At 43.3% G+C, this 27739-nt stretch overlaps 3 protein-coding genes and 1 long non-coding RNA gene across 6 annotated transcripts; 1 reads left to right on the plus strand and 3 right to left on the minus strand.

The window, feature by feature from the left end:
* Positions 1-501: 501 nt before the first annotated feature.
* PIGW (phosphatidylinositol glycan anchor biosynthesis class W) lies at positions 502-5309 on the minus strand. The gene has a single exon (XM_069874118.1). The coding sequence runs from the start codon at positions 5106-5108 to the stop codon at positions 3600-3602; it is 1509 nt and encodes a 502-aa protein (XP_069730219.1). The 5' UTR covers positions 5109-5309; the 3' UTR covers positions 502-3599.
* Positions 5310-6112: 803 nt separating this feature from the next.
* On the plus strand, positions 6113-26265 carry MYO19 (myosin XIX). Of its 3 annotated transcripts, XM_069874116.1 has the most exons (25): positions 6124-6328; positions 7413-7497; positions 9350-9494; positions 10104-10252; positions 10483-10596; positions 11380-11512; positions 11723-11792; positions 12142-12244; positions 12449-12545; positions 12994-13070; positions 13448-13538; positions 14465-14636; positions 14993-15066; positions 15161-15282; positions 16982-17095; positions 17482-17658; positions 18545-18691; positions 19172-19279; positions 19418-19488; positions 20170-20279; positions 22131-22294; positions 22974-23103; positions 23291-23376; positions 23724-24029; positions 24912-26265. In XM_069874116.1, exons 2-25 carry the CDS (start codon positions 7486-7488, stop codon positions 25038-25040), a joined length of 2901 nt encoding a protein of 966 aa, XP_069730217.1. In that variant the 5' UTR covers positions 6124-6328; positions 7413-7485; the 3' UTR covers positions 25041-26265. The 3 variants fall into 3 exon arrangements, 1 of the variants encoding a protein (XP_069730217.1); XR_011338933.1 differs by lacking the exons at positions 22974-23103; positions 23291-23376; positions 23724-24029; positions 24912-26265 and adding exons at positions 20677-20785; positions 20879-21412 and having other exon boundaries at positions 6113-6328; positions 22131-22266; XR_011338934.1 differs by lacking the exons at positions 22974-23103; positions 23291-23376; positions 23724-24029; positions 24912-26265 and adding exons at positions 20677-20785; positions 21285-21412 and having other exon boundaries at positions 6113-6328; positions 22131-22266.
* LOC138729693 (uncharacterized) lies at positions 15759-18310 on the minus strand. The gene is made up of 3 exons (XR_011338935.1): positions 17780-18310; positions 16379-16494; positions 15759-15812 (listed from the first exon to the last, which is right to left on the minus strand). It is a non-coding gene; the product is annotated as an uncharacterized lncRNA (long non-coding RNA).
* Positions 25735-27160, minus strand: ZNHIT3 (zinc finger HIT-type containing 3). The gene is made up of 4 exons (XM_069874120.1): positions 27056-27160; positions 26802-26833; positions 26574-26732; positions 25735-26220 (listed from the first exon to the last, which is right to left on the minus strand). Exons 1-4 carry the CDS (start codon positions 27133-27135, stop codon positions 26030-26032), a joined length of 462 nt encoding a protein of 153 aa, XP_069730221.1. The 5' UTR covers positions 27136-27160; the 3' UTR covers positions 25735-26029.
* Between the last annotated feature and the right edge of the window lie 579 nt (positions 27161-27739).

Here is a 27739-nt window from a genome sequence, read left to right on the forward strand (position 1 = left end):
CCAGTTTGTCTGCAAATTTTCCTAATATCCAACCTAAACCTCCCCTGATGCAACTTAAAGCCATTTCCTCTTGTCAAATCGCTTGTCACTTGGGAGAAGAGACCAGCACCCACCTTGCTACAGCCTCCCTTCAGGTAGCTGTAGACAGCAACAAGGTCTCCCCTCAGCCTTCTCTTTTCTATTAAATACTACAGCTGGTCTGCTCATTCTTGTTATTTATGTGTACAGATATTAAAGTCCTCACAAGAAAATGCAGGGGAGGCAACTAGGGAGCAAGATATTTTTTCTTCTTTCTGCATTAAAAACATCTTTAGTGTAGGAGTTGATTTACTTGAACTCATTGTGCAGCATCTCTGCCTCCAGCAGAAACATCATGCAGCGACACATCGCTGCACACTTTGCAGTTTGTATATTCCCGTGGTTTTCTTCTTAAGTAAAAAAAAAAAAAATCTGGTATTTTCTGACAAGGGACAGTTTCTCCCACTTCGCATGCTCCGCACAGCATGCAGGTTCCTCCACATCTTCTGCTTCTCCACTCCCAGAGCGAGGTTGGATCACACCAACAGAACACTAACACCCCAAATGCTGCATTCTCAGTGTGCACATTGGTAAACGTCACATGAAAAACACCAGAACATTTTGTGTCCTTTTTTATCCATGGAAAAGTGTTTTTTACATTGCTAGAAAATGCGGCCCTCTCATTACACAGTAGAAAGACAGCCCCTTCATGTATTCATTTGCATGCCTGAAAGAAATACCTGTTCTTTAAGACATCAGGGCTTTGAAATAGGATACTGCCTGAAATCCTTATTGCAACATTTGACTTCAAAAGAGACCCTACTGGGTTGGAAGGAAAGGCATGCCAGTGAGTCGGTCTTTCAAAATAAAGAAATTTGGTAAGACGCTAACTGATGTTTAACAAACAAGAAGGATAAACGGACTCAGCTCGACTCTCCCACTGTATTTTTTTCCGTCCTGCCACCCTGCATAAAGGTCATTTGGGGGAACTGCAGCATCAAAGACAAAACAAATTGTATTTTCCCAGTCCTCTGTTTTACTGTTATTGAAGTCAGTGGCATGCTATAGTTGAACCATTTTAGGCTTAGTAGTTGAAATACCTTTACTAAATATGTAACAGCTACTTAAAAGTTTCTGGGTTTTCAACTGTATCTTCGATCTGTACAAGCTTACTCACCTAAATGCACCCCAAACTGAAATGAAATGTAGCATTCGTGTCCCTACCAACATTGGAACTCACAGCTACTGAGGTGCAAGTGGAGCATGTCTGCATCAGTGTTGCGCTGTTAGCTTCTCTCGCATCTTTTCAGCCTCATTGCAGACCCTGTGATCAAAGAATGCTTGCATTTCTTGGTTCTTTCAGAAGCAGCATTAATTATCTGTATCTATTCATAGTCTAAACATTCGGCATTACTAACTATGCTGGTTGCTTCAGGGCAAAGCTTGCTGCGTTTGTTATTGACAATAAGCAATGAGAATTAACTTTCTCTCATTAATTCAGTGGTGAACAACTTACTTCATACAGCTTTAAAAGTGGGAGACGGCTTTACGGTTTGGGGTTGTGCCATGGGTGAGAGAAGCGGGTTGTTCCCACTCTGTTTCTTGTGGACCACAGTCCTTTTAGTTTGCAGGCTCTGTTGTTGCAAACTGCCTCTCCGGTTCTGGGATTGGTACCCACTGCCTGTGCGGAGCTATCAGAGCTCTGCACAGACACAGCAGACCTCCCACGGAATTTTTGCTTCACAAAATGGCAGTTGGCATCTAGATAGTTTGCTGCTTGTCCAGACGCAACTCCTCTTTGTTACACCCAGTTAATGCCTTCATTCTGAATCACATTGATAGGCTTGTGCGCACAAGCAGAACTCATTGCAGGGCTTGCGCTTCAAATATTTCAAAAATTAATATCCAGGAGTACTTTTGCATAAATGCGTAGGTCCATGCAGTTCATGAGGGAGGCACTTCTTCCATAGGAAATGTTTTCAAATAACTACATACACCCCTGCCAGAAACCTCTGCTATAGACCGTGATAACTGTTATTTCCAATTAGTTGCAGTTGTCCCCAGGATAATACAGGCTGTGTTTTTTTTATTCTGAAGACCATTTGGCTGTAACTGGAAAGTAAACAAGCATGAAACCAGCATGAGCACAGCCTATCATGCTCAGGCTTTACCCCTCCATTGGCCAGTAGCTAAGAGAACATCATAAATTTAATATTTCCCAGTATGTCTGCCTTAAGGAATCTGATTTACAGGCTTAATCTCCATAGGTTTTATGATTCATCACATTTGATAGACAAGGAGAAATTTGAAATACGGCCTATGTGCACTGCTATAATTCCACTGACATCAGGCATCTATCACCAACTACCATTTGCATCCTCCTTCTGAAGTATTTATACCTCCCATTATTGAACTCCTCCCAATCTTTAAATATATTTCTCTTCTCCAAAACTTAATGGGGTCAGGAAGAACAGTCACAGTTAGGAAAGTGAACAAAGAGGGTGTTCTGCTCTTGCAGGAAGACGGTTACAGAGAAACTAAGAACATCCCTTGTTGATGTTCTGCTCGACTGTGTCATGCTTCTTCCCATTTGCACACTGTTTGTTTGCTAATAAAAATTAATACAGAGTGTTCCCACTTGAACACATCTCAGCTGTCAAAATACAGTGCTAAATGAGCTGCTGTTTAAAATAACTTTATAGACAAGTAGGTGGGCCTTCAGTGCTTTCAAAGTAGAGCTGAAGGCCATATTTTACAGCGTTCCTGAAGATAAGCTGTCACAACATGTTGGTGCGCAGGCTGGGAAAGAATTAGTTTTGGATCTTTGTATTTACTTATAAAAGGCTGTGCTGCTCTTATTATCTGCACCACAAATTCCAACAACTGCTTTATGAATCCATCTGCAGTTGAGTTTTATCCTTCAAAGCATCACAGTTTATCTAGGGTCTTCATTTATATTCATTAGCAAGGATGAAAATAAAATATAGCTTTGATTCAGAGGCTAATTGAGATTTCAGTATATGATTAACATTCCCCATACAATTACTGCCATCAAAGTCAAGCATATGTATAAATCTTTGCAGGACTGAGGCCAAAACATTTTTAAGTATCCACTTATTCAATACATTTTATATAAGGAATTAGTCTAATCTGTTATTTATTCAAGGCCCTTAACTAGGTAAATCTTGACACAGCTAAGTCTCTCTAATCACTCGTTTTCTTACTTTTCATCCGGCCTCTACTCTATGCATCGTTACTTAATCCTGCCAGCACGAGGTACAAACACAGTTCACCAGTTTTACTCTTCTGTGTGTTTCTAGGAGCAGCAGGAGGATTCAGCAAACTATCTCAAAACCTAAGTTTTCAGGAAAAGGTGTAACAACTCCAACAGGTAACAGCATTGACTGTATAATTTGGTAAAACAAATCAGTAAAGAAATAACCAATGCTAAATCATAAAAAGCTATACTACATTATAAATTATTGCAATACATGAAGGAAAAATACTGATTTTTCCATTCTAATGCCACGATTCAACTACAATAAACGAAGTTCAACTAGTCCACTTATGAAGGAGGAGAATCACCAAAACTTTAATACTATATTTTTGCTGTGCAATATAAACATAATTAAACAGTTAAAAAACATATATAAGTGTAGTATACATAAAGTAAATGCAGTCTTGCTGTGGATTGTATCTACCAGCATATTTACAGCACCAGTCATAACATTTGCTAGCAAGAAAAATAGTAATTGATTTCTATTAATGGCACTAATCAGGCAAACGCCTTCCCCTCCAACGGGCACAGCCTCCGTTTCCTGCTTTTTACTGGTATGAGGGGACTTTATAATGTTCCAGGAACAAGGCACACGGGCCCCCTTCACAAGCAGCTTTGTGAACACCAACGTGAGATCAGTCACTACAAAGCAGGCTAAGAACATCAGACAGTGAGCAAGCACCCATATGCAGTAGGACAGATTCGCCATCCGACGGGACACAGGGTCCACGTACGCCTGCGACACATGAAGGAGCAGGAAGAGCAGGAGGACTGTCAGCAGTAAGAAGCACACTGCCTCAATCCAGCCTCTGACAGAGTTTCTGCACTTCAGCAGACAGAGCCCCACCTGGACGCTCGCCATATATATAGCCAGATATCCAAAGAGAGAGAGCAGTCCTTCCCTGTTGGCATTTAAAAAGCCAACCCTAGAATCTCCACCATTGCTCCCATGCAAGATAAACACCTTCAGAGAGGTAGTATTAAGAATAAGTTGATAAAGTGCAGCGAGATTTATAGCAACAATCCACGATTTATTTTTTGGAAACATGGCTAAAAGTAGAGATGCTGCAAGCCTCACAAATGCTAAGGTAAAGAAAAAATTCCAGTGCACCCCATACTCTGAAATATGTTCATGATACTCTATAGATTTAACACTCAGCAGTCGTCCAACGCCAAGAAAAAACAGCGGCCAAATGGAAAAGAACTGCCTGGCCATACTGGAAAATTTTGATCGTGTCACATAAGACTTTTGTCTAACCTCAGGACAAACAAGAGCATTACCAAAAATAAAAGCTCCAACCCCAAAGTCCATAACTCCTGTTCCATAGGTCTCAGCTTTGGCGTATCGCCTTGGATACTGTGGGAAATCCACTGCTAAAATACTGATTGATGTCAACACATTGATAAAAACACGAAACACAGTTATGGCTGGAATGTATTCTTGATCCAAGTACGTCTCCTGGAAGTCTCTTACAAGTTGCCTAAAAAGCACCTTGCCCTCATGTTTTCTTTGGCTGTATATTTTGGAAAATATTCCACCACAGAAGGCTGCAATGATAGCTGGCACGACAAAGAGGACTGGAGACAAGACTGTGCAAGACAAGACAAGGGGAGAGACTAGCACAAGGAAGTCTAGCAGCAGGCTGTATTTTCTTGAACTGAGAGGTTTCCCGCAGTGCAGGTGATATAAAACCAAGAGAAGCCCTCTGCAAAGCAAGCAGAGTGGAGCCAGAGACAGGCCCAGTGAGATTTCCAGCAAACTGGTTCCATTTAAGTTGCTGACGAAGGCTTCTTTCAGGTGTTTGTGTGACATCTTTCTTTCTTCTGCTGAAAACTCAATGCTGAACTTGAGTCAGTTTTGTCAAACAGGGTTCTTAAAACTTCACCAAAAGTGAATCTCAGGTACCAGTTCATTAAAACACATGTGGATTTAAAAAAATCACCGCTTTTCCAGTTACTCTTCAATGCGAAGAACACGGAACTGCCTGCTGCTGCAGCTGCTGGCGCTGACCCTGGCTGAGCCTGGGAAGCCGAGTGGGGGCACAGGCACTTGTAAGACCTCACCGAGCTCCTGCCTTCCGCATCTTGTGTTCTTCACAGATTCTTCACACACTTTTGCTGGAGATGTCCAAGTACCAAACACGCTGTCGAACACTCACACGGTGAATAGCTTTACTGCATGTCCTGCTTTGTGGAAGACACGATCTGGGGTTCCCTACAGCATGAACAACACAGATGGGTAAAACCGTGACCCTAGCGAGGTTTCTTTTGCCTGGCTGCTGAAATCCCCTCTAGCAACAGAGGTAAAGAAGCCTTTGTAAGCAGCTCCGGCCCCACATCCTCTCAGGAGGGCCTACGTTAAAGCTGAAGAGCATTCACCAGCACGAAACAGCCGCGGTTCTGTCGGTGCCACCCGCACCGGGGGCCTCACGGGAGCCGGGGCGGCGGCGAGGGGCCGGCCCGCAGCTCCGCGGCCGGGAAACCAGCCTCGAGGGACCCCGCTGCCAGGCACCCGCCGGCCCACGGCTCCTCGGGCCGCGGCCTCCCTTCCCAGCCGCCCAGCTCCTCGGCTCCCAGCCCTCCCCGGAGCCCCGGAGCCGCCTCCCCGCCGGCACTTTCGCCACGGGCAAGCAACCTGCTCTTCCGCAAACGCCGATTCGCCACAGGAGCCCTCGGGGGCCCCCGGCAGCGCGTCCCGCCCGCCCTCTGGCCGGCGGGAGCTCAGCCTGCTCTTCCGCAAACGCCGATTCGGCACCGTCCGCCGCGGCTCCGCCTCCTCCGCCCGCCTCGCTGCCCTTCGCCTCAGCGCGCGCCGCGCCTGGAGCGGGATCCCGCCCGGCGGAGCCCGTGCCCCTGGGACCCGGTGCCCCTGTGCCCTTGGGACCCGGTGCCTCTGTGCCTCTGTGCCCCTGGGACCCGGCGTGGCGGCACGAAGGGCGAGCGGCTCCGCGCTGTCAGCCGCGGGTCTCCCGTGGGCGGAGGGGTGGTGGGTGCGGCCCCAGCGCTGGGAGCCTGGAGCTTTGCCCGTGCCAGGTAAGAGTGGAGTGGAGAAGGGTGGGAGAAGGAGAAAGGGAGGAGGAGAAGAGAAGGAGCGGAGAAAGAGGAGAGGAGAGAAAGACAAGACAGAAGAAGGACAAGAGGAGGGGAGAAGGAGAGGAGAGAAGGAGGAGAAAGGAGAAGGAGAGGAAAGGAGGAGCAGAGAGAGAAAGACAAGAGAGAAGAAGGATGAGAGGAGAGGAGAAAGAGGAGAGGACAAGGAGAGGAGAAGGGGAGAAGGAGAGGAGGGGAGAAGGAGAGGAGAGAAAGATGAGAGAGAAGGAGGAAGACAAGAGGAGAGGAGGAGAGAAGGAGAAGGAGAGGAGAAGAGAAGGAGCCAAGAAAAAGGAGAGAAAGACAGAAAAGGAGAAGGACAAGAGAAAGGAGAGGAGAGAAGGGGGAGAAAAGAAAAGGAGGAGAAAAAGACAGGAGATGGAGAAGAGGAAGGGAGGAGAAGAGAAGAGGAAGAGAGGAAAGAAAGGACAGCAGTTCCAGCTGCTGGAAGAAGACAGAAGTCTTCTTGGCTCTATGACCAGACTCTCCGTATTTATCACAGAGACTCAGAGGGCAAGCTTGACTCACCTCGGGTTGGCTCCCACTGTTTTTCAGAGGAAGCAGGAAGGGGACAGCGAGCAAGCCTATCTTGTTTCTGCTGCAATACAGAACTCTGAGTCACCCTTTTCCAAAAGCACTCGCTTCTCTGATGCTGTCAGACCCGCAAATCTTTCCTATTTGTCCTTACAGGAGGAATTTAATAAAAACAAAGTTGCAATTTCTTGCCAAGAAACTTGGCCTTACTGATTCTAGAGAAACAAAGCATTTTATTCCTCCGGTAAGGAAAGAGTTAGTATTCCCTCCCAATAAGCTTTCTTTGCAGGGGCAAACAGAATGTAAGGCTGTCATTCTGTGACAGAGCAGGTAGTCTCTCTAGCTCCAGCACTAGTTGCCCCCCTACCTGGTCTTGGTACTTCAGTCTGAAGCCTTTGGGTTCTGCTCATGGAAACCTCTGGTTAATGACATATCCAGAGTTATTTTCTTTTAAATGTTTTTTGGTTTTGTTTTGTTTTTTTTTTTACTTAAGCGTTCTTCAGTCAGATTTGAATGAGATACCCTAAAGGCCCTCTCCAGTGTTCCCATCCCTACAGCTGGACAAGATGCCAAAGCAGGTAAAAAGAAAGCCAGGAGTTGTGTGTGCTAATTATTTTTTACTGCCTGGAAAGAATTCTTGGCTTGTTTTCATGCAGTCAAGATTAGGTAACTCCTAATGTATATTCAGCCCTACTTCATGAGTTGACTGGACCTATTAACTGTGTGGTTTTGAGCTGTGTTGCTCACACCAGCTAGTGATTTTTGTCATGCCGTTGGCTTTAACGGGGCAGGAGTCAGCGTAGGCAGCAAGCACATCATGAAGGGGTCTTCAGTAAAATTAATTGATACATGAGCTATGCAGTACAGGCATCAAAAGTGATTGTATTTTCAGATACTATTTTTCTTTTGGCTAAGTGATCACCATCTCTTCTCAAATGAAGCAATGCATGCAGGCAAGGGCAGGAAGGGCATGCAGGCAAGCAAAAATAAGCGCTTTTTCAGGTCTCGCAATATCAGCCGCACAATAGCCTTAAGAACTTGGCTGGTGCCAGCATCATATAGTGAACACAGGGGAGGGCATTGGAAGAATGGGTGATTGGCAGAAACGCATCTGATCCACAGAGTATTTTGTAATTGTGGGTGCCTGTTCTCTGTGAAAGCAGTGAGCTATGTAATGCTCATTCAGAGGAGAATAACAGAAGTCACTTTGATAGTGATGCTTAACTGCATTCCTAAGCTTTTTTTTATCCTTGCTCTGTAAAATTTTGTATTATTGGAGATGAACTACTTATGCTGTCTGCACAAGATAACTATGCTCCTAAATGAGTACGTTACTGTAGCTTTATTGTTTTTAGAAATGTGTTAATGGGGTTTTGCTGTGTATTTTCCCCTTTAATAATGAGCTTAGCTCATGTAGTGGGAATGCTGCTAACTGGATTTAGCACTTTTTCTTTATAAACAAGGTGATACTGTTCACTGACTTGGTTAACGTGTAAAGAACTGCAGATTTATGCTGCTAAATACAAATGAGTAAAGTTGCTTTGAAGGAGTTTCTGTCAAGGAGAACAGAAGAGCAATATCCAGAAAGCAAAAATCAGGACTGGCATCTTTTCCCTTCTTCATTTTCCCTTGCAGCTCCTCTTTCCATCCCCCTAAAATGACAAAAAGGACATGAAATCTCTCTTTTGGCTAAGTTTTCCATTACGTTTGTACAGCAGATGTGTCCTTCCAACTAATTGGCAAGGACATGGGAGCCCAGAGGCTAAGATTTAAATACTTTAGGTGATTCAAAGGGGACAAATCTTCACCTAATGCAGGCCAGCTACTGCTTTTCCCTGGCTGTGGTGTGTGCGCTCTGCAGCATTAACTCTTGGGGCCCTCAATCTCTGCTCTAAAAATGAAATTCTCTGCAAGAAAAACTGCATTTGTGTTGGACCATAGTAGCTTTCAGCACTCACCTCTGCAGCCAGGCCTTCCCACTTCCCTCTGCCCAAGGCAACTTTTGCAGTGAATGTATGACATTCAAAGGCTTAGAAATCCCCCAGGTCAGAATGCTATATGAGTGTGTCTGTGCTGAACAACCCGCAAAATTGCAAGCACCAGGTAGTGTGAGTCAACGGACATGTTCCTTCCGAGTGCTTTCACTTAAAGCCAGAGTTACCAGTAATTAATTCCGTGTACAAAGTGATGTCTGCCTGCCATCTCTCATACTCTAAGTAATGCCTTTCTAAAAACAGAGCACCCCATGGGAATCACTGATGCAGGGGGAGGGCAGTTAGGAGGAAGCGTAGCTCAAACATGCTAAGTTATGACTCCAGCTGAGCCTGAACTTCTGCTACATGGAAGCAGTAGAAAAGCTTTAAACCACAGTTTATGAGGTCAAAGTCCCAATATATTCAGCCTTTGGTGCTGATCTGACACCCTCTCCAGGAAAACGGCCAAAAAGAAGATTCTGTCATCCAGAATGACCTCAGTGAATCATTTGAAGAGGACGTTAGAGCATTCCTCAGTGATGAAGAAAAACTGCATCTTTATGATGACCTCACAAAAGTTAATCCAGTGACAACTACGACAGGTAAGCAGCTAGCCAAGGGAGGATCTCCTGAAGAGTTACTTTCCCTGGTGGCTACTAATACATGGTAGTTACTGTTCTCATTGCATTAATACTATGATGAGCACAGTAGTTAAAGATACAAAGCCTATTAAAAGTGTATTCAAAGCCTTAGAAAGTCACTGTTGGCTTGGTTGAATTTTTTAAAAATACTTATGTAGATTTAGCCATGCTGCTTTCTTATCAAGCTCTGCATGTAGAGGTCACGTTTGTATTGTTGGTTCAGGTAGCCAGGGTGTGGTTGAGAGTTAAAAGGCTATTGAAGGACTCCTGCGTGACCTTGTGATTGCAGTTTGGTGTTATATGAACATATCTGAAAGGAAGGCTCTAACTTAGATTCAAAATACATCCATTAAATTGGTTTTGAAAAGTAAATTCCTTAGTTCCCTGCTCGACTTAAAGATCCTGTTGAGAGAAGCTAAGGCCTGTTTCCCAGTGCAAATGGGAATCTTTGTCTCGGTCTGCTCTGCAAGTGAACAGATTTGCTTTCTAGGATGGATTATGTGAAATGGAAAAAGGAACGGGAAGAGTCAAATACACTTTTCAAAAGATGCTAACAGATGTGTCTTTCAGTTCTGAAATGTCTTCAAGCAAGATACAGAGTAAACATGTTTTATACAAATGCTGGCTGCAGCCTGGTGGCTTTAAATCCATTTCAGCCTATCTCCTGCCTCTACTCACCTGAGCTTATGAGAGAGTACCATGTTGCGCCTCGTCCTCAGGTAATCCTTGTATTTGAAACCGTCCTTATGCAGAACTCAGATGTCAAGTTCTTGAAGATCTATATAAGTGAAATAATCCTGAAGGATAAAACCCATTTCTAGTGAAATATGAGTTCTATAAAAAGAGTAGTAATACTTTCAGATAAATGTGAGAAGACCTTTGCTGTCCATTGCTGTTGAACTTTACAATTACTGTTCTCTAATATATGAATATTCTCTTTTACTGCCAGGATTTAAAACCTCACATCTTTGCAGTGGCTGAACAAACCTACAGAAACGTCCAAAGCCAGATAGACCCTGTAAACCAGTCTATAATTGTTAGTGGAGAAAGTGGTGCTGGGAAGGTAAGCAGATTTTTTTCCTGGCATTGCTCTTAAGTTTTGCACTACAAATCACTAGGAAATCTCATTGTATTTTACTGAACAAGCAGAGAGGAAGGAAAAAAAATTCTGACAGAGCACATAGCCAGTCTGCTTTAGCACGACTGTCTTGAAATATGTGTAAAGCATTAAGTGATTGCTGCAGTCAAACCGACTCTACTAAATATAGCTGCTCTTTAGGTGACATCCGTAATTTCTAGAAGGGCTAGATTTGAATAATTCAACAGGAATTGCTCTTGAATTCATGTCCCAGTCCCAGCCTAGTCTGTTAGGGAGCTAGTGTGGGTCTTGGCAAACCATGGGGCGAGACTCAGAAGAAGCAGGAGAGTTCAGATCCTGTCCTAGGTCCTTCCATAGTGGTCTGTCCCTGTTCAGCAAGATACTGAGAATATTTTTAAGCCTGAAAACAAAATTGCTGAGTGTTAAGGACTCAAAGTCCATTTATATTGAATGAATCTTAAGATACTAGCTATTAATTCTAGCTGAGCTTCCAGATGATTACATCTTGATAAGACTGCCATTCAGCAAAGCACTGTGACTCTGGTAGCATTCAAATGTGTCTGTTGCATGCAAGCATATGCACAAAAAGTTTCCACTGAACTAGAACTATAAACCTGACACAATTGCTCTCTTTTGCATTCTTGCCAGCTGCATACTGTGTTTTCAGAAGTTAGCACTGCGTCACTAACTGACATAACTAATGACATAGTAAAAACAAAGGCCTATTGTCAAGCCTCTCTCTTGCAGACCTGGACATCTCGCTGCCTTATGAAATTCTATGCCTCTGTTGCTGCTTCAGTTATCTCTCCAAAAGGCAATGAAACTGTGGAAAGGATAGAGAAGAGAGTGTTGGATTCCAACCCTGTCATGGAAGCATTTGGTAAATAAGGCTTTCTGTAATAGGAAAAAGTAGTGTCCACTGTGCGAATTTTCTTTTTTAATACACAAGTCTAAGCTAGCTCTTGGTCCTCTCCTTAAAATACAAACTCTTCAAGTACTGGAGCTATATACAAATCACCCTTAATATCAGTATGTCAAGCAGAGTGGAACCACTCTGATTATGCTGTATCTGTCACTGGCAATTTCACAGGAAATGCATGCACCCTGCGGAATAACAACAGTAGCCGTTTTGGAAAATATATCCAGCTTCAGTTAGACAGGTAATAATTACTGTGTAAAAACCTTATCTATTGTCTTCTTCCTTTTAAGTCTTTACAAACCTGTCCCTGATGTCGGCCATGGAATATTTTTTTCTGTCTTTGGAACATATTTTGGTTTGCTAGCAGCTTACATTATTATTATATCTTCCCCCCCTCTCTATAAGCTCTCACCCTGATCTCTAAAAGAGAGCAATGAGAAAAGAGGTTCAGTTAAGAACTCTGAATAAAATAGTACATTAAGCTTGCACAAAACCGAAGCTGAATTGCAAAGCATTCATAGTCAGTTGAATGCCTGTTGAATTATGTGAGGAAGTTTTGTTGAAATTTTTGCTTTCTCCACCCCCTCTAGATTCCACCACCTGAGTAGTGCTTCCATTCAGACTTTCCTTTTGGAGAAGACCAGAGTCACCTATCAGGCTCCCAATGAAAGAAACTTTCATATTTTTTATCAGGTTTGCCTTCAGTTAATTTTGCAAGATATTTCTGACAAACAGTGAAATCACCACATTTAGCACAGTTGCAACTTGTAATATTTAACAACTTTCCTGTCTCCCATGCTTCCGAATTAAATCATGCTCTCAGTGTGTTATTCATCGTTGTCTGTGAGATGTAGATACCAAACAGAATTCGGTCATTACCTTGTTTTCTGTCTCCAGATCACTAAAGGTGCCACTGCAGAGGAGAGGCTGGAATGGAACCTTCCAGAAGGGGCTGACTACCGCTGGCTGCCAAATTCTGAAAGAAACTTAGATGGTAAAGATTAGTTTCACAGACTGACCATTAATAAGAGCTGTAACTTTAAAGGAAGGCAGGCAAAAATGTGTCTGCCCTATTAAATCCCATGACCCAGGTTGGTCAGTCAGCAGGATACATTTTGTAAAGCCACCTGCATTCATGTGACTCTGTTTAAGTTTCAGTTTGCACTATTAAGAGTTTTCACCTGGCTTAAAACAGTGGTTTCTGGCCTAGCAAATTTGCATCTCTGTGTGGCTACGTTTAGAAACTGTCTCGTCTTTAGATGTGCTTCAGCAACCTGCTGCCTAACTTCAGAGCCCCACAGAGTCAGTGTGAAGTCAATGACTGGGTTCTCCAGATTCTGCTCTGGGATTCACCAAAAGAGCACCTGGTTTTCTTGATCTCCTTTCACAATTCCAGCTGCGCGCATGGCCTTCTTTTAAATAACGCCTGTTTGGCTTTTCAGAGGACTGCTTCGAGGTGACCAGAGATGCAATGTTTCACTTGGGCATTGACCATTCTACGCAGAACAATATTTTCAAGGTCAGGTACAATGTATGGTCACCATGAGGCTGCTCCTGATGTTTGGAATATCTTTTTAGTGTGGGATTTCTGCAGAAGTAAATCTGTATCAATGTATAGAGCATGTGTTGCATGTTACTCTTGACCGGAGGAACTGCAGCTACACATCAGGTTGCAAAACCAAATATTAGTTCTTAACTAAAAGCCTGCACCTGTGAACTTTAGTTTTCCTTCAGTAATAGCAGCATTAGGAATGAACACAGAAGCTTGGAATCTTCTTGCTTTTTTTGTGCAGAAATGTTGTGACTTGTCCTGTTTGTGCGGCTGTGGGAAAGCTGAAGACGCTGCCTCGGAAGGGAGCTCTGTTTTAGAAAACTCAAGGATTGATTATATTTCAGGTGTTGTCAGGCCTTCTCCATCTTGGAAACATTGAATTCTCTAATCCAGTGGATGAATCTCAGCTGTGTGAACTAGAAGACAAAGCCAAAGGTGAGACAACAAGCAAGCTGTGCTCCAGAGAGTCTTGTTATCTTAGCGCAGGTGCCTAATATATGGGATTATTATGTCCTCATGCTGATAGAAGACTATCAAGGTCATGAGCAGACCAAAATTTAAGCGTGTTTTTGTTCAGTACTACACGGTTTCAAATTACTGAAGAAACAAAAGCCTAATGCTCCTCTGCTCTGAGAGATAATATCCTCCCGTTACAGGTCAAGGCAACTGCAACATTAGACAGTCATTTCAGAAGGATTATTTGCACAACTGTTACACTTGATTGTAATCTTATGCTGATATCACAAGATTTCCAGAAATCTGACCCAGAGTGCAGAGGGCTTAAGCTTTGAAGTTTTCATGATAAAGACTGAAACTCCACTGTTAAATTGCAGTATAGAACACAAGTTGTTCATGTCTGTAGGAGTTATGTGGATCTAGTTTTCCTTCAAAATCAATCCATTGAATCCACTGTCCTGAACAGTGAAGTTTCCTACTCTTATTTCACGTGCTCTGAATTCACACTACTTAATATTCAAATAGTTTTGCATACAGCTCAGGTTAGCAAGATCTTAAATGATTTGTTAGCAAATACTCATTCTTCTAAAGAAGAGATGACTTTTCATTACTATCCCCAAAATTAATGTTTCTTTCGGTCATGGCTGTTTGATATTCTTTGCCTGGATTTAGAGGTGTCTGCTCAAAAAAGGTGAAAAAGTAACAAAGGCATTAAATTAAGGGGCTGGTCCTGCAAAACATTCTCCCAGATTTGGGTAAAAAGATCCAAAATCCACATTTAACTTTTTGGGGTCATGGAAGTGTTCTTTTTCTACATCATTTCTAGACCTTCTGTAACTTTAAAGGAGCTGCATTGATTTGACACTCAGATAATCTTGCAATGTTGTTTTTTTTCCCTGAACAAGATTTTGTGAAGACCACAGGAGATCTGCTCAAGATACCCGTCGAGGAACTGCTGGAATCATTAAGAATTCGAACAATAACTGCTGGAAAACAACAGCAGGTCTTCAAAAAGCCATGCTCCAGGGCTGAATGTGAGACTAGGAGGGACTGCCTCGCCAAAGTTATCTACGCTAAGTAAGGACATATAGGCCAGGTTGCTGTGCTAGTCCATAGAGTTTTTGTGAGGGAACAGGGAGGCCAGAGAGATTTACTTTCCCCAGCTTTCTGCTTGGAGTCAATAATAGTATAATCCTTCTTTCCCCTATAACCTCCCTTCCCCTCTTGAGACCCCTTTGTTTCAGTTGTCGATGCTGACATAGCTGCAGTATCTAATAGAGGTCTTCAGAAAACTGCTGTTTTGTGTCAGCAGGCAGCATGTCATATTTTTTTTGTTTCTTCCATGTGATACTGATAAGACCGCGGTAAAAGAACACTCCTGTGACTGCTGTCAGCAAGCATTTTCCAACTAATCCAGTTGTCATTGTATGCAGATTGTTTGAATGGCTTGTTTTGGTCATAAATGAAAGCATCTATGCAGATCCATCAGTGTGGACCAGCTTCATAGGTATGGTTTATTCATCCCTGGTTTAACTGAGTAACCATAAGCCCTTCAAGCTACTCCTAGACCAAAGTTCACCATCTTCCCATATTCCTCCTAGGTTTGTTGGATGTTTACGGTTTTGAAGCCTTCCCTGAAAACAACTTGGAACAGCTTTGTATTAACTATGCCAACGAGAAACTGCAGCAGCACTTTGTAGCACACTACCTGAAGGCACAGCAGGTAATGCTCCACTAAGACCAAATGTTAAATATCTAATTTTAAAACAGCATCTCTTGTCTCTTTAATTGTATTTCTGTGCTTTTGGTCAGTGTGACCTTCAGCTGAGTAAATAATGCCACAGAAATCAGTGGGATGTGAAGCAACAATTGCTTTTTTAAAGAGGAAAGTGTGGGGCAGTTGGTGGAATGAGAGCACTTTCTCTCTTGGGTAGTGGAAATCTGTTTGTTGTTACACAGCTCTGTGGCCTGTTAAACTTTCCCTCAAAGAGATGAACACTTAAAACTGAACCTGGCACCTCTTGAGGGAAGCGTAACCTCAGTTGAGATTCTGTTGGAAGCTGCTGCTTGTAACCATGTTAATTCTCTTCATCAAATATAAACTGCCTATATGCCTAGGAACCTTCTAGACCTGACCTTAGTGCAAAGGCAGAGAGCCCAACAGAACCTTGTAACCTGAACATCAATAGCATGTGGTACCTGGTGGAGATCTGCTGCAGAACAGCTTCATAAACCCAGTTGTCATGCCGGTACCTTTAAAGAGAAAAAGCACACTGTGCATCAGCTGATATTTTTGAATGAGGAGGTACATGAGTTGTGTTGTTTCACAGTAGAGAAGGTATTTGCACTACAGTAAATACATCGTAGTCACTTGGCTATCTGGTCACACACTACTAACTCCAGTTCTCATCTGAGTGTTCTGAAAGCTACAGGTCTGTGTTGGGACTGCCTGGACTGCTACTCTAACAGATGTACATGAGTCTTTGTTGAACAGACAACCACTCCATGCATACATTACCCCAATGCTCTTTGCTGTTAACTGGAATATGAGAAATTACTTTCTTTGTGGTATCAGCACAATGGTACCTTCTGACTCACAGCATAGTTTTATCAATTTATTCCGGAGGTAAATATCTCTTTGGCCATAATTTGTGCTTTCACATGCCCGGTGTTTTCTTTCATGACTGCCCTCATCACTTTGCCAGGGGTTAATGGTCAAGTGAAGATGGAAACTGAGTTTAAGCACACGTTTAGTTTCCTTGATAATGATTTGTGACCTCTGTTTATAGTACCCCTCCCATTACTGCCTGCCCTCTTACCTCTTTCAATATGGCTTTGCCCCAAACCACTTAAACGCCATTAATGGCTGTGCTGAGCTAACTTTTGGCAGGAGACTTTTCAAATAACTGGCCAGAGCTTGTGCTTGTTTAATACCCTGTAAATATAGTAAAAATACCATAAAAATTTAACACCATCAATATTGTACAAATTATTTCTACCATTATCTTTCTGCACTTCCTTTTCTACTAGGTAAAGTCTGTCACGCAACGTTTGGCTTAGGGCTACATCTGGATCTAAGGAAGAAGTTCTGGGGGCTCCTTGCCCTTCAGGGCAAAACTTGGTACAGCCAGGAGAGGCTTAGTGCGACTCTAGCCTTGCTAATAAATCTGAGGTTCCCAAATACTTAATCAGATTGTTCCAGCAGGATCTGCTGCCACATTCTCAAAAGCTACCTCGGGTAGAATATCCTTGTTTGTGTTTTCTCAAGATTGCCATGGAACATGAGCTGAGCTCTGGATGAACAGGCTGAGTCTTGGATTAACTTGTTAAACAGTGCCTGCATAGCACTGCAAAAAAGGCGCATCGTTATTTGGGCTCTGGTGCCCTCTGCTGTGGGATAACTGGTTTCTCTCTGACTTCAGGAAGAATACGCAGCTGAAGGCCTACAGTGGTCTTTCATAAACTACCAGGACAACCAGAACTGCCTTGATCTGATAGAAGGCAATCCTCTCAGCATTTTTTCTTTGCTGAATGAGGTAAGTGTGGATCTAAACCCCTAAAGCTTTTGGCCTAGTTGTCTGCCTTCCATCCCATGCCACCAAAGAAAAATCAAACACTAAATTAGAAGGAAACTTGTCAGCTATGAAATATTTGCAGAGCTTATTTTTCAGAATGATCATGACACCACTTCTTCCTATTCTGAGTTGTCTTCTTTTCCTCAGATTGGGGATGTTCTAATTCAAATACGAAGCCTCAATTACATTTTTCTTGTTTTTTTCTCCTCAGTATTTCAGGGCTTGCATACTCAAAGCACCTCTAAAAGTAAAGTGGCTATGATTTTAATTAAAAATGTCTTAGCTTTTAAAGACAGTTCTTTATAACAAATAAGAGATGCTGCAGTTTTGTCTCATTTGCTATGCAGGAGTGCCGTCTGAATAGATCCTCTAACCCTGACCTGTTTCAAACTCGGATTGAGAAAGCCTTGTCTAGTAATCAAAGTTTAAGTCGAAACAAGTTCAGTAAGAAGCCGAACTTTATAATTTCACATTATGCTGGCAAAGTCTGCTATCAGCTGGCAACAATGGTGGAGAAAAATAAGGTGGGTGTTTTCGGAAAGCTGTTTGAAAAAAAAAAAGCAAAAAGATCTTACAGACAAAAAGCTATTTAAATCTAAGCACCATTAACACATACATTCTGTGGTGCTCCATGGATATACGTACCTTGCCCCCGAAAAAATCCTTCAGGCCACATAAAACTGCATACTGTTCTTGGTCTGATTTTCAGTGAACCATCACTGGCACAAACAAATGCTTTGTTAGCAGACCTTTCAGCTGAGAATTAAGCAGACCACGTATCACCAAATCAGGTCTTCTTCCATTCCTGTGATGATGCAGGAGTGTTAATGGCATCAATACAGTACTTTGTTTCCCCAAAAGTAAGTTTATGAGAAACAAGAGCATGGATGCAATTACTGCAAGTCCTGAAAGTACCAGGAACCTCAAGTTTTGTCTTCATTGTGCCATCAGGGAATAACTGAAATATACTGCAAGATACAAGGGTCCCTTGTCACTTCTGACATCACCAGTCATTATGGCAAGTGGTATAAGGTGATGCAGTAAAATACCATCTCTTAATTAAAAGACTGACTTTATTATCTAATAGACTTTATAATATCTATTGCAGACTGTCCTATGGGGACGAAACTAGTCCTGGGACTTCTAGCTCACTTAAGTGACAAGAACAATATAAGGAGCAGTTGTACATTTGACTAGATTTGCTTAATGTTCAGCCAAATGTTGCTTTCTCTTCCTGAATCTGACTATGAACAAATATACGAAGTCGGATTTGACACTACAGCTGTGGTTAAACCCAAGCTAGTATCAGAAATACTAGTCCATATCTATATGTGGAATTTCTATTAATTTTCAGAGGTGGAAGGTTTCTACCTAAGTTCAAATACTCATGTGTCATGTTTGTGTTCGCAGGACCCCATTCCACCAGAGCTGGTCCATGTTTTGCAGAACTCTAAGGACCCCTTGCTTCAAAAATTATTTCCTGTGACGGAAACGACCCAAAATAATGTCAAAAGCCAGAATAGAGCAGCTGTTGTTACAGTGGTGTCAAAGTTCAAGGTACATCCTATTCAAGTTCTGCTTTCTACTGCTGTTTTCATGACTAGATGAGAAAAAAGTACAGTTTGACCAAAATCAGTACATGTTTTTAAATGAGATGATAACTATAAAACTGAAATAGCTTCAGACTCCTGGGATTCTCTGGGTTTACAGCTTTAACTCATTCCAGTTTCACCCTTTCCTTTAACAACTGGGCATCTGCCTTTGTGAGACTTCTTCCTATGTGTTCCTCCTGAGGGGTTAACTTCAACTGAGGGCCTTGCTGCAATTTTGGAAACTTCATGAATTTACCATCAACTATTTTAAAAAAGACTCCATAGAGCAGAATTTTTGCTCAAGTTCTCCTTTTTTTTTTGGGGGGGGTTTTTTTTTGGCTGTCCTTGCAAAAAAATTGCTTCATTTTTATGGAATGGCTAGCTGGTTAGCTCAACAGTCTGGGGAGAAGAAAACCCTAATTCAACCTTTATTTGTTTTCTACAGGGTTCACTTGAACATCTCATGCAGATTTTGAATAGTACCACACCACATTACATCCGATGCATCAAGCCTAACGCTGACTGCAAGGCACTGACTTTTGAAAGAGAACAGGTAACTTTTCAAAAGCTGTTCCTCACTGACTCGATGAGAAGCTTCCTAGAGACATTGTGTAAGCATTGTGCCAAGCACGTGCAGCTTCCACAAAGAATATGACAGTGGTTGCCTAAACCATCTCAATTTATGCCTCAGGTTCTCAGCCAGCTTCAGGCGTGTGGAATAGTTGAAGCCATCACCATCAGTGCAGCAGGCTTCCCTATTAGGTAAGTCCAAATTTCTTGAGCAACGTCTTCCATAATCCGTTTCTATAGCAATCAGTGGCACATTAGTTATTTGGAAGAGCTTACAAGCAGGAAATCCAAGTATTTTGTTGTCGGTTTCAGACCACAAAGCTTTATCAATTCTTTCAAAGCTATCAGAAGATTTCTGCTCACTGCTTGCTTTTAAGCTTATTTAAGCATCTCTCTCTCATATTTTGGAGGCAGAAATCACAAATCTGGACTGCTGTTCTGCATTTTGGATAATGAAACTCTGCTAGTTTCACAAGCCGAAAAGTGCAGTAACCAGGACTTGCCTTCAAAACAATGGGATTCTTAAAAACGTACCACATACTTAAAGTCTGGATGTGTCTATAACACACTCCTGGGCTGAGAGCTCACTGCCTTAAGAGGATGGAGCGAACAAGGCCTGAGCTAGTTATGTTTTTGAAGCTCAGCCTTAGCATAAGCAAGCACAGTTCCTGCATGGTCTCTTACAGGCAAAAGCCACTGCCTGTTACTGGGGAGCGGGCAGTCTCCTGTTGGTGACTACACAGGCATCAGTCTATTTGCATTCTATGCACTGGATTTTGAAGCCATTCTGCATTTTTTCCCCCTCAAAGGGTAGGTTATTTTCCATATAGTAAATGATACTTGCTAAGAATTAACTGTACGTTTGTCTATCAGAATCCCTTTCCAAAGTTTCACTGAGCGCTATGCAATACTGAGAAACTCGCGTGGGTCCAATAAAAACAGAGCGTGTGATAAAGGCAACTATTGTACTGCCATGAAAAAAGGTACGTTTCTTTAGATAACCCCTCTGCTATCAAGTAAAATTATCACACCAATCTGATATTGCATAGACCTCATACAGTTACTGCATTCAACATGAGGGACACAACTAATTCTCAAAATATTTTTCTAATCTATCACCAACTTGCATTTCTAATTTGCCAAATGCTTACAGCAGGCTCTTTCTAAAACTCTGCAAATCTTTAATCCTATTGCTGGTTTTCTGGGTTCTTCCTGGGTGGAACACTTATAGTTACAATGGTGATGGGGGTTCCCAATATAATTTGATTTTAGTTGGTTCATGAGTGGACTTGAAAACCACTTACCTTTTTGCTTATACTCCTTCTCCTTCCTTTCTTTTGTCCCCACCTTGTTTTCTTATTGAACACACTGACCTTCTAGCTTACCTGGATTCTCCTGCTTCTTCTACCTTTTGCAAACTTCTGTATGCGATTCTTTTTTCTAAGCAAGAGCAAGGATGGACTTTACAAAACACAATCCAATCTACAAGGTAATACGTTTAGTATGAAACCCTGAGAGAAGGAGCTCATCAGGTGGTTACAATTAATATTGAAAGTTGCTGCAACCCCTTTCTTTCTCCCAGATTAATCTCCTCTTCACCCAGTGGGTCTGTTCAGTAACCAGTAGATGTGGGAAGCAGGATTAGCCTATTTCAGATAAGTAAAATGGCTGGAAATCTATGCACCTTGCGGAAATGGAATAAAGTAACAACATACAGCCTGGAAAATTACTTACACACCGTATCTTTCTTCCTCAGTTATAAACCCATTAGCTAAAATGCCTCATTGTGATAGGTCACTAGTCCTTTTTATCTTTAGCAGGTAATAAGCTGTAAACAAATCTAAACAATTTCCTAAACACAGGGATAAGCTTTTGGTCCCCTTATCACTCCAGCCCTGTGAACACCATCATAGCCACCAGATGTCTTCCTGTAAGCAAGAATTGGTTATATTTGTTTTCAGTACCTTAAAATGCTCTCATCTCCTTAGAAATATTTAGAGCAGAAAAGCAAACAGTATCCAGGATGGAAAGATTCAAAGACCATCAAGTTCCAGCAATGGGTATGCAGAAACTCATGCAGCATTGCCTTGAACAACACAATCTCTTTCAAGGACAGGTCTGAATTAATTCTACCTCTGTTTCCAGATAGATTAATCTGGCCAACCTGTTTGTCTCACAATGTAGAAAACTGTGTACTATGTCCCAGAAAATGGTTTTAATAACCTCTTATGGCTGCAATAAACTCCTACTTAGTTACATGTCCCTGTAGCTGCTTCTGATACCCTGTGAAAGCTGTAGAATTGTGTACAATTCGTTTTCTGCCTGCATCTTTCAGTACGTTAAGACGATGAGGCTTAATTCCTTGCTTCTTGTTCTTTGTTCCCAACAGCTTTTTTGGTATTTAATCAGAATTCCTTAGGACTGAGCTGCTCAAATCTATTCTGAATTGCACTGCTGTTGCTTTCTAATGTTGCCATGTAATATGCTTTGAACAATGTGAGAACAGCTGAGCCCTCCTTATGTCTGTTTCACTGTCCAGACCTGTCCGAATGACACCTGTTACCTATGGACAGGCTGTAATAGAGGTGTTAAGACAGCACCCAAACTGCATCCTCGTTAAAACACACCAAGCTGGTTTTCTAGTTGCTTGCCCACGGCATATCATATTTTCCCCTTAAACACAACTAGATGTAGTAATGTCTTAGCTGTCACCTCCTCCCCTCTTGTTGTAGGTATTTATCCCCTAAATGGCCAAGAAGTCTCAGTGTAAAGACAATTACTTGGTCCCAATTTCCCAGTTTTCTGATACCTTCTCTTCAATGTTTCATTTCCAGGTGAGACTCCAGTGGTGGATGATGACAAAGCATCACATTCTGTCATTTTTGAGATCCTTCGGAGTGTTGTTACAGAACAAACTACTGCTGAGCAAACAGGGAACAGAGCAGAAAACCCTTCAGTGTACTGTGGCAAAACCAAAGTATTTATGGCCAATTCTGTGGTAAGAGAGCTGTTTTCCCCAGCTAACAGTTCTGGAATGTTCTTGCATAATGGGGATTCAGGCACAGATTATGATCATGATTTAGGCAATACTCCTGCTAATAGTCTGATCAGAATTTGGCATTTTCCTTCGTATTACTAAACTAACTCAAATATCCATCAGAATCCAACTATCAGAAGCACTTGGTTAAACAGCATCCTTGTTGCTAACGGACAAGGAGCTGTACTTGTGTCTACTGCTGGCAGCGTCCTCCCAGTTACATTAAAGATCACAGCTTTCCTTAGCTTCATCTGACAGACCTGGCACCTCCAACAGGCCCACGCAGCTTCTTTGAGAAAGAGGTGATGGAGACAAAGGCACTTCTGCAAAGCTTGTGTAATGGAGGATGCAGCCATGACAGAACATCTTTCGATGGAGCTAGTTTTAAGCCAACTGCTACTGTGACTTTGGGAGTGTCTGCTTTTTGTCCCCCTCGGATACTTAAAACTTTCCTTTTCAGATGTTATCTAATAAGCATTAATGAAGTGCTGTCAACTCTAAAACCTAATCCAGCAGTCTTAGGACACTGAAATGTGCATGTGGTTTTCTGATGAACACCAAGAGACTGTTGGAAGAGGGAAGAGTTGTGAACACAACTCCTTCCCTGAGTGTTCACTGCAGGGTTGTATCCCCAATGCAGCTGGAGCAACTGGAAGCCAGAAGAGCAGAGGTGTTAAATGAGAAAGCATTTTGCATTCAGTGTTGCTGGAGAAGATTTAAACAGAAGAAACTAGCAAAGGAGAGATGGTCTGCAACTGTCATCCAAGCAGGTAATTTGCTAAGGATGTGGCTGAGCATAATACGAGTAACATTTCCACTTTCACTGGATGTTTAAGTTGGCAGGCGTGGTTATGTTAATTGAATACGGAGAAAGCTTAAGAGACATCTCTCTTATACTGTGTGCAAGAGCTTCTGAGATAGTCCATGTACTCAGATTTCTTTTAATTAAATCTTCAGCTGTTCGTTCCTGGTTAGCCAAGAACCGCTTCCAAAGGATGCGCAGGGCTGCTAACGTCATCAAGCACAGCTGGAGGAAATGGAAAGTAAGTACATTGGGACAGGAGAACACTGAAATTGAGTAACTGAGGCTTTTTAGTGTTTGAGAAAGAATCTACCTTTTCTGCATATAAACAACCCTGTTAATTCTCCAGAACACTCTTCTCCAGCTGAAGAGCAGAAGATGGATGCCTGTCTTGTATAGCAGCTTCTACAGAGCGGCAATGTAAAGACTGCAGAATAACTTGTTCCCTACCTTTACAAATGTGCAAGTGTCCCAAAGGGTGTCCTTTAAGACACCCTCATTTTTAGACCCTTAGTCTTGCAGTTTTAAATTTTGTTCAAGATTTCTGTGAATCTTTTTCAAGAATATTGTTCTGCATCTCTTCATCAGGCAAAAATGGCTGCTTTAGCAGCAGCAGAATTGGATGAGGGTGAAGAAAAGGCATTCTCGGTTCCTGGAACTACAGTGATCTCAGCCAAACACCCTTGCTCTTTGGAAACAACTTTGCCTCCACATGCAATTATTCAGTTCTGGCCTCTTGGCCTTGTCCTGGCCGCTGCACCCGTCACCGTAATGAGACTCCGGAGAGACCTGTCCCTGCTAGCGTGCCTCAAAGTACTTCAGGAGAACGACTGCTACAAGGTGGAAAGCTGTTTCTTTGGCTGTGGCATCACTTCCATTAGAGCTCTCCCACAGGTAACCTCGCACACTCGAGTCAGCAGCACATTTAAACTACATGAGTTCAGGAACCTGAATACTGCTGTCAAGTACAGCAACCACTGAGTCTGCTCTCAAGCGACAGTCTTCCTTTTTCCACTAGCTTAGAAGGGCAAGGGTCACGCAGGACACAGGGCCGAGTTGTGACTTTCAACAAAACATGAAAACTCCTATTAATCTCTGTCAAACAAACAAACTGATCAAAGCTCTGCTTTACAACAGGAGAGCAGAGGATTCCAACACAGGCTCTGCCATTACGTACTATGTTTACTTTTTTTCTCCTTAGGAGATTAAACTTGCACAACAGGTGAACACATGAAAAAGCATCCACTTGGGAAAAAACCACTCGATGTATGAATAATATCCCAGTTATTCTGTATTAACTTCCCTGTACAGACAGCTGCACAGAGTACATCATAGAGAGAATTTTCAAGACATGCAGAACAATCTTAGATACCACTTACTGCAAACAAGCCACAACCCACACTGGCTTCTCTCAGAAGCTGCGCTCTGGTTAACAATCACCTTGTATCTGTGCTTGGGGTTTTTGACCCTAAATTTTTGAGGCTGCATAAAATTACACTTGCAAGAATGTAGCCTGTCCCTGGCCACAGTTATTGAAAGTAGGGAGAAGCAGTACCAAATTCAGTACTGACTAAATTCTCAGATCGTCAGAGTTCAAGCTAATTTCAATTCAAATCATGGTATTGGTACTCTGTAGCAATCATTTCTCTTAAATCACTGCTTACAGTGACTCCTTTGGAGGCCTCTATCCTTATTCATACTCACTAGCATTACTTAGTTTGAATAGCAAAATTAGCTTACAACGTCAACTGACCTCTCCACCTCTTTTTCTTCTAGGGTTCTATCAAGTTTCACTGTAAGAAGTCTCCCCTGCATTATGCAAATGTCAGCCCCTACATGGATGCCTGTTCTATCACTGGATTTAACCAGATTTTATTGGACAGAAAAAGCCTCCTTCCGACATAGGTTTTGGCCATTTGCATATACTGTACTTTTTTCCTTCAGGGAAGGACTGTCTGCAAGCTGCTGCTTTCAAATTATTCAACGTCCATATCTGCTGCTACCTCAGCTTTCTATATCGATGCATTGTGCATATAATATACTATCCTTCAAATATAGAATGTGGAGGGCAGGCATTCCTCCTCACACACACATATTAGAGGAAATATCAGTACTATAAGAACACTCAATTTAAATAGATCAAGTGCTTTAAGCAATATATACTTGAACTGAACACTTCTGGCACTGCCTGGGAGAGGCAATAGGCTGGTAACGAGAGTGCAAATAAGGGAAACATTTCTGATATGCTGGATTCTTGCAGGGAGGTACAACTCCCACTGACCATGAGTGTTCAACAGCATCACATTTCTGACTGTGACCAAGGAAGTGAGCAGCAAATTGTAATGTTAAAGGCAGGCATCTCAGGTAAAAGCAAGACTCGATTCTCGCCTTTTATCTACAAAAGACCAAAAAACGTGCTGTCGCAACTGGCATGTGTTTCTAGCACCCCATCTGCCACACTTCTTCAAGGTGGTCTAAACCATCACTGCTGCACACACAGGTACTGAAAATATTCAGCTCTTGTGTGTACACTACTTTTTAATAAACTGGTAAATACCATCTGCAATAACGGTTCGTTAACAAAAACATTTCAGAACAGTTTGGGGATTAAAATAAATGCAAATATATTTAATTATTACTGGGAAGTAATGTTTCCCATGGTTGACAGTATTTTTGTAGCAAGAGAAGGCAAGTCCACAGAACATCAAGCTTCCATCCTTATATCTACAAATCTGTCCATCACTGACTATGTCACTGTTTATCATCTCTAAGTCAGCAAAATGTGACCAAACCTTGAGGAATTACAGACTGGTGCATCGCTGCAGCCCAGTTGTTAGATCTCTTCCGTCAGAAGGAAAAAATTCTCAAGGTAAAAAAAGGGTTTCCAAGGTAGCTCACTCAGGCATAATGTTCTCCTTCTCCGGAGGTTCCACAATTCTCAAGCAGCAGTCTGCAAATTCAACAAATAATGGCTCCTGCATATACTTTTTCATGAGGGAGCTTTTATCTTCTGCTTGATCGACTGTCAGCAGCAGCTGCCTGAGATGTGGATTCAGAAGCAAGCCTCTCAGTTCTTCTGATTCCCCTTTAAAAAAAAATAAAGGCCATGCTAATTTTGAACAATTACAAATGCGTTTGAGATCACTCGTATTTTCAAAGAATCATAGAATGGTTTGGGTTGCAAGGGACCTTGGAGATCATGCAGTTCTAACCCCCTGCCAGGGGCAGGGACACCTCCCACTGGCCCAGGCTGCTCAAGACCCCGAATTTTGCAAATCAGCTCCCAGGGAGACACGATGAAAGGCGTATCTGACATTTAAACCTTTAAACCCTCGCAGTGAGACGGACTGCTGGGACACGCTGCAAAAGAACCGATGGGAGTCGCGTCTCCGCTCGCTCTCCCGCGTGCCCGCCCCCAACCGGCTTCCCAGGATTTACCTAAAAGCTGGAGCTTCTGCAGCGGGACGCGGTCCTGCTCGTCCCCCTCCGCCAGGATGTCCTCCAGGGGCGGGGGGCCAGCGAGGCTGGAACGGGGCTGCCCCTCAGCCGCCCGGGGCCGCGGGCCGGGGGTCTCCGCTCGCTCCGGGGCGCATCGCTCTGCGGGGGGAGAGGGCGTCAGCGGCGGCGCGGGCCTCACGGGGCCCGCCCGGGCCGTCGGTCACTCACCCTTGTGGGTCCTGCAGCACGGCACGGAGCAGCTGTGGGGCGGGAGAGGCCGGTGAAGGGAGAAGCCGCCGGTAAACGGAGAGAGCAGCCCTCACCCCCACCCCTCCCCGCCTCAAGGGCCGCCGCCCGCCCTCACCGCGCAGGCAAGGCCGCGCTCCCCACCCCCCCCCCAACCTCCTCTTCCCCCCGCTCCGCCGCTAACCCCCCACTCCACCGCTGCCCCCCGGCCCCCCCGGTGCCCCCCGGCCCCTCACTAGGCGGCGGCGCAGCGCGGACACCGGTATCTGCCCGCCCCGTCCGCCCCGCACACGCCGCACGGCCCCGCGGCCCTCATGGCGCCCGCCCCTGCGCCAGGCACGGCCAGCAGAGCGCCGAGCGCCTCCGCGCGGGCTCGCCAGTCGAGCGCCGAGCTACAAGCTTTATCGATAGACTCGTAGAAACAGCAGGTTGGGAAAGACCTTATGGATCCTCGAGTCCGGCCATTCCCGTCAACCACTAAACCGTGTCCCTCAGCACCGCGTCCACCCGTCTTTTAAACACCCCCAGGGACGGTGACTCAACCCCCTCCCTGGGCAGCGAGTGCCTGATAACCCTTTCTGTGAAAAAATATATATATGTATTACATTTATATATCTGTATCTCATAGAATCTCTTGGTTGGAAAAGACCTTTGAGATCATCGAGCCCAACTGCACCCACCCACCACTAAACCGTATACCTGAGCACCTCAGCTACCTGGCTTTTAAACGCCTCCACGGATTTATAATGTGTGTGTATACATTAAAAATATTATATATATATATATATATATAAGATATATATAGGGCAAGTTTACTGGTGAGGCCGCTCCTTGAATCCTGTGTTCAGTTCTGGGCCCCTCACCACAAGAAGGATGTTGAGGCTCTGGAGCGAGTCCAGAGAAGAGCAACGAAGCTGGTG

The sequence above is a fragment of the Phaenicophaeus curvirostris genome, chromosome 21, assembly GCF_032191515.1.
Source record: "Phaenicophaeus curvirostris isolate KB17595 chromosome 21, BPBGC_Pcur_1.0, whole genome shotgun sequence".
In the NCBI taxonomy this organism is placed as follows: Eukaryota; Metazoa; Chordata; class Aves; order Cuculiformes; family Cuculidae; genus Phaenicophaeus; species Phaenicophaeus curvirostris.

What these genes read in the sequence shown, in the direction of transcription:
- ZNHIT3 (XM_069874120.1), bottom strand. Translation starts at nt 27,135, where the DNA reads ATGAGGGCCGCGGGGCCGTGCGGCGTGTGCGGGGCGGACGGGGCGGGC. An exon ending in CCGCGCTGCGCCGCCGCCTA is followed by an intron (nt 26,834 to 27,055) that starts GTGAGGGGCCGG and finishes CCCGCCCCACAG; the next exon opens with CTGCTCCGTGCCGTGCTGCA. An exon ending in GTGCTGCAGGACCCACAAGG is followed by an intron (nt 26,733 to 26,801) that starts GTGAGTGACCGA and finishes CTCCCCCCGCAG; the next exon opens with AGCGATGCGCCCCGGAGCGA.
- MYO19 (XM_069874116.1), top strand. An exon ending in ACTACCTGAAGGCACAGCAG is followed by an intron (nt 15,283 to 16,981) that starts GTAATGCTCCAC and finishes CTCTGACTTCAG; the next exon opens with GAAGAATACGCAGCTGAAGG. An exon ending in TGACTTTTGAAAGAGAACAG is followed by an intron (nt 19,280 to 19,417) that starts GTAACTTTTCAA and finishes TTTATGCCTCAG; the next exon opens with GTTCTCAGCCAGCTTCAGGC.
- PIGW (XM_069874118.1), bottom strand. Translation starts at nt 5,108, where the DNA reads ATGTCACACAAACACCTGAAAGAAGCCTTCGTCAGCAACTTAAATGGA.